At 41.7% G+C, this 12,332-nt stretch overlaps 1 protein-coding gene across 18 annotated transcripts in view; it reads right to left on the bottom strand.

Annotated features, from left to right (window-relative positions):
- The window catches only part of ASPH (aspartate beta-hydroxylase), a 183,782-nt gene that overhangs the window by 81,157 nt on the left and 90,293 nt on the right, over positions 1 to 12,332 (bottom strand). For all 18 annotated transcript variants that reach the window (XM_072998981.2, XM_072998979.2, XM_072998975.2 and 15 more), the window contains 2 exons: positions 12,033 to 12,083; positions 11,176 to 11,220 (listed from right to left, as the gene is read on the bottom strand). In XM_072998981.2, coding sequence (XP_072855082.2) covers positions 11,176 to 11,220; positions 12,033 to 12,083 — 96 coding nt within the window. The remainder of the gene's footprint in view (positions 1 to 11,175; positions 11,221 to 12,032; positions 12,084 to 12,332) is intronic.

Here is a 12,332-nt window from a genome sequence, read left to right on the forward strand (position 1 = left end):
GTTTCTGGTAGAAACAATCCAACGGGCTATAGATTGAGAGGAAACATGGGAACCTCTGTGAGGGAGGTGTGGTGTCACAAAAAGTCATTTTGATTTGCGGAAGGAAGAGGTCTGTGAGACATAGAAAGCAAGTGTACATCTAACATCCAATGTGTGTAGAGACAGTTCTAGGTCATTCTTAGGTGATGGAAAAAAGGTATGTAAGACAATAGGTTGTGAGAGGTGAAAATGCAACACAACCTTTGGTAGAAAGGAAACATCAGGGAAGAGGGTTCTTTGTCTGGGTGAAAATGAAAAAATGGAGGATCAACTTTGTGGGCAGGGGTTCTACGAGCACAAGTAATGGCAATGAGGAAGAGTGTCTTGAGGGAAAGGTGGTGCTCAGAGGCGGTAGCAAGTGGTTCAAATGGAGCACAGGTAAGCCGGTGAAGAACAAGAGGTAGAGATCATTGTGGGGAAGGTGCAGGAGCCAAAGGACGCATATTGGAGATACCATGAACAAAGAGTTTCAATGTGGGATGACGAAAAAGCAGAGCAGCATTGGAATCTTGAGGTTGATGAGCTATTATAACAGACAGGTAAACTTTGAGAGTAGAGAGGGAGAGATGTTTACAAAATACGTAGATGGGATAGAACAGCGTATAACCTTCCTCTGGTGATTCGTGCAGCCCCCAAGCTGGGCACTTTCAAGAGTCAATTAAAAACATGGTTATATGTTCAGGCCTTCTCTCCTGTCAATATTTAACTCTCTCTCTCTTCTTTTCCCCTTTCCTTATTGTTCTATTATTGTATGTGTTTTAATTGATTGTAATATTGTATGTTTTATGACAAATGTTTTTATTGGAAGCCGCCCAGAGTGGTCGACCAGACCAGATAGGCGGGATACAAATCAAATCAAATCAAATCAAATCAAATCAAATCAAATCAAATCAAATCAAATCAAATCAAATCAAATAATCAATCAATAAATAAATAAATAAAAGAAATTGAAGGACAGCTTGCAGGGCCGTAGGATTGGTAGGAAGATGATGTTGGACAGTACATTTGGTGAAGAAAGTCCATTTATAGAAATAGAGCTTAACAGTGGCAGGCTTTCAAGCATTAGCTAAGATGACATCTACCGAGGGTGAATCCTCCATGCTGTGAAATGGAGAGTGAGAAGATCTGGGTGGTGAGTCTTGCCTTGATGCTGTGAGAGGAGGTAAGGAATGAGAGACAGCCAGAGGTAATCCATGGCGATGGAGCGGAGCATGGAGAACCATGGTTCTCTTGGCCACCAAGGGCAAATGAGGGTTGTGTTGGAGCGATCGTGACAGATTTTGGCTAATTTTCTGAGAAGGAGAAGGATTGGGGGGGGGGGGGAGAGATAGATGAGGTGTGTGGTCCAGTCTGTCATTGGTGCATCTCTAAGAGATCCATGTCCCATGCCTGCCCTTGAATAAAAGAGGGCACATTTGAAGTTTTGGGATGTGGCGAACATGTGGTGAACATTGTGGTTGACCCCAGATCTTGCAAAGGTGGAGAAATACGGACTGGTCTAGAAACCATTCATTCATCTGGGTATGCAGTCTGCTGAGGGCGTCCACTACAAGATTGTCTTGAGTGGAAATATGCACTGCTATGGGAAAAACATGGTGTTCTAGACATCATTCCCAGAATTGGATGGCAAGATACAGCAGTGGGAGTGTGTGCCTCCTTGCTTGTTTATATAAAACAATGCGGTGGTATTGTAACTTGACCGGCATTGCTGAGAATGACTGGTTCGATGGGTCGGAAGGCTTTGAAAATGGCTAAGAGTTGGAGATTGTTTATATGAAGAGCCCACTCTGCCTGGGATCAGGTAGTGTGGATATGAAGGTCATTGCAATGTGCCCTCCATCCAGTAGGACTTGCATCGGTGGTGATCTGAACTGATAGTTGAAGAGGAGCAAAGGGCCGTTCGATGAACAGGTTGGATGGCATGTCCCACCAGAGAAGCTGAGAGGAGAGCTCGGGGGTGACCTGGAGAAGTTTGGATGGTGGGTCTGTCATAGGGTCAAATAGGGACAGATACCATGATTGTAGAGAGCCCATCTTTAGCCTTGCATGTTGAATGGTCGATGTGGTGGAGGCCATAAAGCCTAGGAGACGTTGAGTTGAATGTGCTGTGACAAAGGTGTGAGGAAGGAACTGACTGATGCGTGTGTGAAGTTTGATTGCCCTTTCCAGCGGAAGAAAGACTCTTGCCACGGTAGAGTCAAGGACTACACCTATGTAGCTGATGCGGAAACTTCAGGTGGTGCAGAATGCGGTGGCCAGACTCCTCACTGGAGTGAGAAAATGCCAACATATCTCTCCTACTCTGGCCATGCTGCATTGGCTGCCCATCCATTTCCGCATTGACTTCAAAGTGTTAATGCTTACATATAAGGCCCTTAACACTTTAGGACCTTGATACTTGATGGAACGCCTGCTTCCACCTAGATCTACTCAGATCACCTGCACGAGCCAGGAGGTGAGGCTGGGAAGCCTAATGACGAGGGAGGCCCAGAAAGAAAGGACACAAAAACGGGCCTTCTCGGCGGTGGCTCCTCGCCTCTGGAACAATCTACCTCCTGAGATCCACGTGGCCCCCACTTTGGACACTTTTAAAAGTCAATTAAAAACATGGCTATACATTCAGGCCTTCCCTCCAGTTATTATCTGACTTTTCTGTTTATTCTCTCCTTATGTATTTTCTATTCTATTGTTGTATTCTGTTTATTACAATATGATTTATGTAATTGTGTTTTTTTATATTATTTCACTGTTTTTACTATATTGGAAGCTGCCTAGAGTGGTCTTTTAGACCAGATGGGCGGGGTATAAATCAAATAAATAAATAAATAAAAATAAAATAAATGTAGACAATCCATTGTGTGGGAGTAAGAATGGATTCTTCTTCGTTGATTTTGAGGCCCAGATCTGCAAGGAGAAAAAGGGTCAACTGCATATCCTTTAAAGTTTGAGAGCGTGAAGGGGAGACTATCAGCCAGTCGTCTATGTATGGGAAGATGGAGATTCCCAGAGTACACAGATGGGCTGCTACAGGAGCCATACATTTTGTGAATACTCTCGGAGCTGTAGAGAGGCCGAAGGGAAGGGCTTTGAAATCATAGGCATGGGGTCCTATGGCGAATCTGAGGAATTTGTGATGGTCCTGGTGAACTGTAATATGGAAGTACACATCACTTAAATCTATTACTGCGAACCAGTCGTCTGGGTAGGATTTGTTCTAACGTGACCATATGGAAACGTCTCTGAATGATATGTAGTTGAGGTCCTGAAGGTCAAGAATAGGTCGTAGACTGCCATCTCATTTTGGGATGGTAAAGTAGTGGGAGAAGAATCTTGGATCGTCTCCTGAAGGGTTGATAGGTGACATGGCGTCCATTTAGGAGAAGAGACTGAATTTCTTGTTTGAGAGCAACGGACAGTTAGGTTAGAACGATCCTTGATGGAGGTGGATAAACAAATTCTATGGTGTAACCTGTAGCGACAATAGTGAGGACCCAAGAGTCGGTAGTGACAGATGCCCAAGATGAAAGACGGGCTGAAAGATGAGTGGTGGTGGAAAGAGAAAGGTAGGTTGAGTGGATTTGGGGGATGAAGAAGTCTCAACATTGTTTTTGTTTCTTGTCAGGGTGACAGAAAGGCTGTTTGGGGCAGTGATGTTGTACTGTGTGTCTAGGTTGGAAGGAAGGAGCAGGCTTTGAAGAATACCCATTTCTGTCCTCAAATGATCCGGATTGTTGGTAAGAGTAAGGGTAATGCCTCTGATATCGTTGTGGTTTGCAATATGGTTGGGTGTTATATGATTATGCTGTCTTTTTCAACTTTTGCAGTTTATCCAGTATGTCATCAGTCTTTTCGTTGAATTGACTGGTACCATCAAATGGTAAGTCTTCAGTTCTCATGTGAGCGTCATCTGTGATGTGGGCGATCATAGCCAGACATGTCTACGGAGGGTTATAGCAGTAGCCATGTGTCTAGATGATGCTTCAATAATATGCCTGGCTGTGATATGCTCCTGATGTGCGAGGGCCATGGCCTCTTGGTGGAATGCGAGGCCACGAGTTTTGTATTCTGACTGTAGAGATGGGAGAACCTTATTCCAAAGATAACGATTATAAGCTCCCATTGCTGTGAGATAATTGGCAGCGCGGAGAGACAAGGGAGTAGATTCTACAGCCAACAATATCTAATTTTCTTCCTTCCTTGTTATTCGGTGTGGTGCTGGAACGGTTCCGTGCCCTGTTTTGAGTGGCATCCATGATGACCAAATTGGGAGGCGGATGTTTGGAGAGGAGGATAGTATTTTCTCCATGTGTCTTGTAAAGATTTTTGACTTTATGAGACATTTGTGGAACAGATGACGGTTTAGAACAAGTTTGTTTAGTGAGGTCTAATAATGAAGGGATAAAGCTCATTCTTAGAGGTGGAGTTTGTTCCTCATTAATGTCTTCAAAAACTTTATATGATTGGGTTTGAACAAGTTGATGCACATCTAATTCCATAGCCTTGGCAATTTGAAGGACCAACTGAGAATAGGAAGCCATCAGATGGTGATGGAGGGTTAACCTGATTGACATCCGAGTCTGGTGTAGGCAGATTAGGGGGGGATTCCTGTTCTGGTACAGAGTTAGAAGCCTCCGAATAGTAGGATTGAGAAGATGAGGTTGGAGAGGTAAGATGGTACCATGGGATGTAGGTAGAAAGAGGTTCTGAAAGATCATGATGATGTCTAGCAGGAGCCTGTTGAGCTGGTACAGAAACAGATTGGTGTTTAGAGCATTTCTTATGATGAGAATGCATGGTATCGGAAGGAAGAGGTAGAGGTTCAATGTAAGTGGAGGCTTGTGCAACTCACGGCACTGTCTGGATGGAGGTCAGGTGTTATTTCGGTACCGTAGGTTGATCGTGGAGAGGCTCAGGATGAGGTCTCTTGTGAGGTCTGTGGGACTTCAGTACCAGATGGGGTGGTACGGAGTCATTATCAGACGAGGAATGGTAGAAGCCATGATATCGTGATCGGTATCGAGGAGAAGGTGAGGACTCAGAGAAGTTGGATTGATAATAGTACTGGCGTCGAGGGTGTCGACTGTGGGTATAGAAGTCGAGCTTGGGTTGGTAATACTGATATGCTCAATGTTGAGAGTGTTTGGGTTGTAATACTGTGGAGGCTCATCAAGCGTGACCTGTTTGGAATGGCGATACGAAGTAGAAGACTCTCGAGATGCCAGAGACCCAGTTGGAGTGATGTGTCGTACAGGATCGGCATCAGATTGGTATGTCTGGGATGTGTGATGGGTCTTCCTTAACCTCTTGCGCAGAGGTGAAATGTTGGGTACTGGCTACACCAACTCGGAATCGCACATGGAAACTGAGCATACAGGGTTTGATTGTGGCGATCAAGGCATGATGGTAACGTCAACAGGATCGAGCACAGAAGATGGAGAGTGTGCAAGCAATGGAAATGGAGGTTGACCAGACGGAGGAAGAAGAGTCTCTTCTGGGGAGTCAAGGTGGATTGTAGGCTGGTCATGTAATGGTCCTAGGTCCGGTATTGGTCTCTTGTCTGGAAGGATGAGGGTCAATGGAAGATTTCTTTTTTTTAAAAAAAATTTGGAGTGTTCCGATATTGAAGCAGACTTCGGTACGAGGATGGACTTAGTTAAACTGGGAGGTTTTTGGTTTAGTTTTAGAAATTGATTTAACTGTTGGAGAAACAGTAGATGGACCCGGAGATCATTTCAGGGGTTGAGATATTTGGGATGGTTCCATTTGAACTGGTTGTAAGGAGCATTCCCAGAGGAATGACTGAAGAAACTGTAGTCATAGTTTAAGGGCTTGTTTGGTAAAGTTCTTGCAGAATTGACAAGCAGAGGGTTGGTGAGATTCTCCCAGACAGAAAAGACAGATTTCATGGCCGTCTGAAAGGGGAACCTTGCTGGAGCATGAGGTGCACTTTTTGAATGGGGGAAGGGGGGCCATGAACAGGGGGGAATGGGAAAGGGGGGCGGCAGGGGAAATTGAAGGAAAGTCTCTTACAGTTTCCTTGATTGAGGGAGATAGAGAGTCAATAAAAGGTTCGTAATTCTTTTCAGAAATCGATAAAGACGAACGGTAGCTCAACGAGAGGAGAAACCTCAGTGGCGGCAAAAAGGAACCGAGGTAATTACCAGGACGGGCAGACCATGTGGGCTGGGGGGGCGGTCCTTAACTAACGTATCATAAAGCTCTAGAATATTCCGGAGACCTCTGCGCAGGCGCAGATTAAACCCATTAGTGTGCATTCACAGAGACCACGAAGAAGAACTATGGAATATTTTATCTTCTGTCAATATAAATTTCAAAGAACTGTTCTTTGTACATCATGCACTGGATCCCCAAATTTGTTAAAATTAAATATTTCCTCTGTCAGTTCAACAAAGGTGTGTTCCACATTTGGGACCCTTGCTCTTTCTACCCTTACCTGACTAAATAATATCGCACACTATATTTTGGCTAGAATGTCCTCTTTTAGTTACATTACCCCACCACACTCCGGTTTATTTTCAAATCCCTTCTCAAGTCAGTCTTCCAAAACTTTCTTGACTGACTTTGTACTCACCTGTACCTGCTGTTACCTAATGTCTTTCTACTCTATACATCATCAACCTAATCAATTATTCCTAAAGTGTTCACTGCATAAAGTGTTTTCATGTGTAATTCAATGACCTTATGTCTTCTCTACAGGTACCAGGCCATGTGGGAAAGGATCTGTATCAGTATCATTCAACTGTACCTAGCCACCTGATAAGAACATTTTAAAAACTATTGTGTTATATATGTAAACAGTATATCCCAAGGCTAAAGTAAGAGATACTAGCAATGCCGAAAGTAGGTGAACAAACTATTATATCTAAAGAAATTAAAAGCTTTTAATACATTTTTATCTGGTATGGAAGAATCTGAATGTTTGCATCTGTGCCTTTTTCCTTTTGGCTTTACTTTTTCTGATCTGCCAAAAACTTATCAAAGCAATAAATGAATATGGTAGCATTTCTAAGGATGCTTTGGTGCAAATTAAATTCTAGATACACAATTTTCAATATTTTATGGGACAGCAGATGTCAGTCTGGGGTGCCTGTCTTAAAGACCTGAAAGCCAGAAATCTAGTTTCTCTCTCAGTTGTTGTTCATAAGGCAAAGCTGCAGATGTTGTTTGTTGTTTTGACTTATATACTGCCCCCACAGTACTAGAGCACTCTCTGTGTGGTCAACAATCATGCAAACATCAACTTGCCCCCCCCACCCCAAAAGTTGGGTACTCATTTTACTAACCTCAAAAAGATGGAAAGGTGAGTTGATTTTGTTTCGGCTACCGGAACCCATCAGGATCGAACTCAGGTCATGAGCACAGGCTTGACTGGTACTTTGAACTCCCATCAGCCTTTGATCTCAACAGTCTCTGGCTAGGAATTTTGGGAACTGACATTCAGCTTAACTGAACACCTATCTTCCACCCAACTTTGCTCAATGGGGCAATATATTAAATAATTACTGGGTAGAGTAAAGAATACTTTTTTTTCTTTTTGTTGAACTAAAAGGCCATCATGCCTGTGCTGCTGGATATTCTTTACCCATTAGAAATCTATGCAATAAGGTATGTGTTTCTGTATATGCTCTATCTCAGAGGTCCCCAACCCCTGGTCTGTGGCACGGTGCCAGTCTGTGTCCTGAGCTCGACCGGGCCACAGAGAGAGACACACACCCTGCACGCATTCCCACCCCCCGCACAGCCTGTTTTCACCCGCACAAGCGCTGTGCTTTCCTTTGTGCCCACACGCCCTTTGCACATGTGCATGAGCGCAGGGTGTGCCCCACCTTCCCCAGCCGGTCCGCAGGACTAAAAAGGTTGGGGACCGCTGCTCTATCTTACTGAGGATGTACATTTGCTGCTTGTAAAATAATTCTGGACCTAGATTCATACCAAGTAATCATACCAGGCTTTTAAGCAAGACAATCCTAGATGTAGTAAGTTGTTTTCTTGTTGCTCTGATCAGAGAAGAAGTTTGAAAGCTGTTATAGTGGTCTAGATCAGTATTTCCCTCCTCTGCTGTTGTTCATACAGCTTCTTTACTGGTTTGCCTGACCACTCTGTAGTTTCTTCCTTTGCTAGAGAACACTGGTGATGCATAGGCCAAAACTTACTTAATGTTCCTTGAAGTGTTAAGGAAGTATGTCACAAGTGGTGAACAACGTACCATTGTTAATTGATTACTTTGTGATGTATAGCTTCAAGCATTCTGAAAGTGGAGAGGAGGATGAAAAAAAGGTTCCTCACCCAGCTCAGTCCTCTTTGGAGGGGCAAGATGATCTGTTTCTCCAGGAAGATGCCAGGGCAGAAAAGATAAAATTACTGTCCAACTGGCAGGAGCCTCTCAGAAGAGCAGAGGCCAGTTCTACCAGGGAGGACTCAGAGGATGAACCGAACATGGCAGATATGTTGGCTATTTGCCCCAAATAGTTACATTGGCTTCAGCTTTTACAGCAGAAAGAGAAATTGTGTTTTCAAAGGCAAACACTCAATGGATCACTAAGTCCTGTGCTTATTTGACTTTGACTAATCTGGAGACTGGGATGGGCCTAAAAAGAACTATAAACACTGCTCTTTTAGTCAATCCCAGTCCCTGTGACAATACTATTATCGGACCCATATCTGACACCACTTGTTTGTCTAGATTACTTAGAACTCCTTCTGACCCAGATTTAAGCTACAACCATGCTTCTGTTTGTTCTGCTTTACTGGTGAATGGTTTATTGGACTGAACTCTTGGCTTGAACCTTGGAATCCGGAGAACAGCTCAGGACTTGGAATCAGAGTGGTCTTAATAATGCAACCTCTCAAACTTGCTGTCTGCCAACATTACAGTGTGGCTCATTGTGGAAAATCATCCTTGAGCAAATACCCTTACAGCAGATGTGAGGACAGAAGTACATTCTGGTTTGTTTTCAGCATCTCTTATAGGATCTGATTTTCCAGAGGGTCAGATAACTCCTGTTATGTGCCATCAGGTCACTTGCGGCTTATGACAACCCTATGAATGAGCAATCTCCAAAATATTCTGTCTTCAACAGCCCTGCTCAGCTCTTATAAATGCAAGGCTATGGCTTCCTTTAGAGTTAATCCATATATTCTGTCTTCCTCTTTTCCTTCTGCCTTCAACCTTTCCAAGCATTATTGTCTTTTACAGAGAATTTTGCCTTGTCATGACGGTGCATTCATTTTTTTAAAATTGAAGAATGATAAGAGAACTGAATATGCCTTTAAAGATGGAATGGAACATGAAAACAATACACCAAAGCAGAGATTCAACAAATGAGTGCAAATCAGGCTTTCTGGTATTGTCCTGAACATGAGTTTCAAATGTAGTCGAAATTAGATAAGGCAGTGGTGATGGACTGTGGTACATTGAGGACAAAGAGCAAAGCTCAGTACCATGGGCATTGTTTCTTTGCTTCTAAAAATGAGTTCCCTTTACATTTCTCAATGTTACCTTCTTCAAAATTATAATACCTTATAGTGCTTAAGATAAAAGCAGAGGTGATAAATTCATCAATATAGGGACCATGACTTTTGGAGCAAAGCCTCTCATTCTCACACATTTAAGGTCATAAAAGAAAAATGCTGGAAAATTAAGCTTACTTTAAAAACATCTTTGGACCTCTACTTTTGAAACCATCAACTATATACATAATAGTCCATTCTTGATGCAACATGTTTGAAATAAATTCCTAGATTCTAAGAGCACAGAAATCTAGAAGTGTGAAATCTAAAACAATGTAGGCCTACTAGGTCAGACTAAATAGTTCATCTAATTCAGCATCCTATTTCAGTAATGGCCAGTCAGAGTATTCCATGAAACTCAGAAGGCAACACTGCTGTGTGAAAGGAATAATCTTCCCCACTCCCCACTGTCAGTCCCAGAAACTGGTATTCAGAAAGAAGACCCTATGAGAGGCAAAAACCTCTCCAGAAAACTCCAATCATTGAGCCCTAGGAAGGGGATAGATTAACCAGATTATATTCATTGTCCATCTACTTTATTGAACACCTCTTTCACATTCAGGTATGGTGCTGAGACATTCTTGTTAGATGGTAACTTCCTAGCAATTTTTTGTCTTTTTCTTTTAGGTAGTTAACAGAGTTTTCATTACACTTACGAATGAGTACATGTGGGTTTTGATTGCACAGTAGTGGAAGTACGTACTGCTAGGGATTATCTTTATACCTCTTCCCTTACTTTCTACTAGTTTTTATTTGTTTTCAATGCCTCCAGCTGGTGTTTATTTGCAAAACTATTTGTTTTATTGCGGTGGGTGCCTATGTATGTTCCAGAGTGGATGAGTATAAAACATGCAACATGTTGATTTTGACAACTCAGTAAGTGATAGATAACGCATGGCCAAGTCAGGCTTTTGACCAGAAATACCGGAAGATCTATTTATCAACCCCAACAAACATTTTCTACTACTCTTGTAATTATACTTACTATCTGGCACACTGCAAAAGTGCCACAGAAAAAAATGTCTACCTGAGCTTGTGGTCAAGGACAGCCTTTCCTGTGCTACTGACACTGAGCAGATACTTTTTAAACTCGCTGTTGGTGCCTGCGCATTTTTCAGAGTGCCTGAGTGCCAAATGTGAAGCACTCTGGCTTTGGCTAGGCAGTGAGTAGGCACATTTGGGCAACAGAGGCTACTGGCTGGGGACACTTAGGGGACAACTTCTCATCACACTCCTTTCCCTGAGCACAGCTCCTGGAGTGATGGCATAAGAGAAACAAAGGAGGATGGTAGGAGCTTTGCTTAGATGCTAGAAATCTACTACATTCCAAAGGCTGATGGCACTGAATAACAAACCACCACCTCATACCAGATCATACCTTTTAATTTTCCCCAGCTGCAGCTTTCTCCCTCTATCTAGAAACATACAGATACATACAAATACCTGCAGAAACCTGAGAACAAATAGATTTAGACTACTTTCAAAGTAGGTCAGTCAGGTGCACCCCAATTTATATAGCAAATAATTGGATACAAACTGGATTGTGTATTAAACCACTAGTTTGAACTATTTTAATGAAAATAAGGCATCTAAAAATTAACTTACCAACTAGATCATCATTTGAATAGTCTTCTGTCTGAACAGGACTTTCTGTAATTCAAAGATTTTTATGAATTTACTGTGGGATACTTCTACATATATGCATTTTGTTTGTTAAGTAAAAGGTAAATTTCACATTTTCTAACCCTAAAACCCTACCTTTCCCCACCAGATCACAAATATATATATAAAACATTTAAACAGTGATGTAGAGATGAAAGTTCCCACACATATATGCTTTATGTGTAATAATTTTCTCACTTAAACATAGTCTTAGTATATTTAAGAATTTGAATCAGCATTAATTTAAGCAGTGCTTTTTATTCTTGACTTTAATACTATACAACATATCATCCACAAAAATATTGATGCATATATCACATAAATATTAGAACAAATATCACTACTCATCTATTTTTGATTATTTCTATTTTATATCTGATCTTCGGTAATATACTGGTCCCATAATTTGAAGACCAACATGATGACTCTGGGAAACTGTATGCTATGGGCCACATAACTGATAGCCTCTTTAGGTAAGGTTGGGGAATCAGGTGTCCATGGATTTATTAAATCTGAAATCACACCAGTAACCCTTGGCAATGCTGGCTGGAGTACAACAGAGATGCTCTGATTCAGGCCTTTAAAAAATGGGAGGCCTATAGTTGTATTTCAATTTCTAGAGTACTTTCTACCAGTGCCATTTTGTTTTATATCGTGAAAGAACCAGAAAAAGCATTATTTCACATACCCTGAAAAACAATTTGGGTACCACAAAAATATGAATATATATAAACCGTGTTAATATTTATATTTCATGTACACACACACACATAATAGTGTTAATAAAGTAATATACAAACCTGTCTTATGAGGTTCAGCAGCTGCAACATCTTCTATATGTTCTCTCTCATCTAATGTGGGCAAGTTGTAGAAATGCATGTTATTTGTATGTGCTTTTCTTTTTAAAATTACTATTATTCTCAATAAGATTAACCAAACTGATGAGTTTAACATGGACCACCAAATTTCCTAAACTATGAGCTACAATTTTTTCTTTTTAAAGTTCAGGTTTTCAGAATTTGGTGATAAGAACAGATCTGTAACTATGGATCATCAAGTGATCGTCTGTGAATTTACAGATATGGAACCTATGGCTGAAT

This window comes from Pogona vitticeps, chromosome 4 (assembly GCF_051106095.1).
Source record: "Pogona vitticeps strain Pit_001003342236 chromosome 4, PviZW2.1, whole genome shotgun sequence".
Classification (NCBI taxonomy): Eukaryota; Metazoa; Chordata; class Lepidosauria; order Squamata; family Agamidae; genus Pogona; species Pogona vitticeps.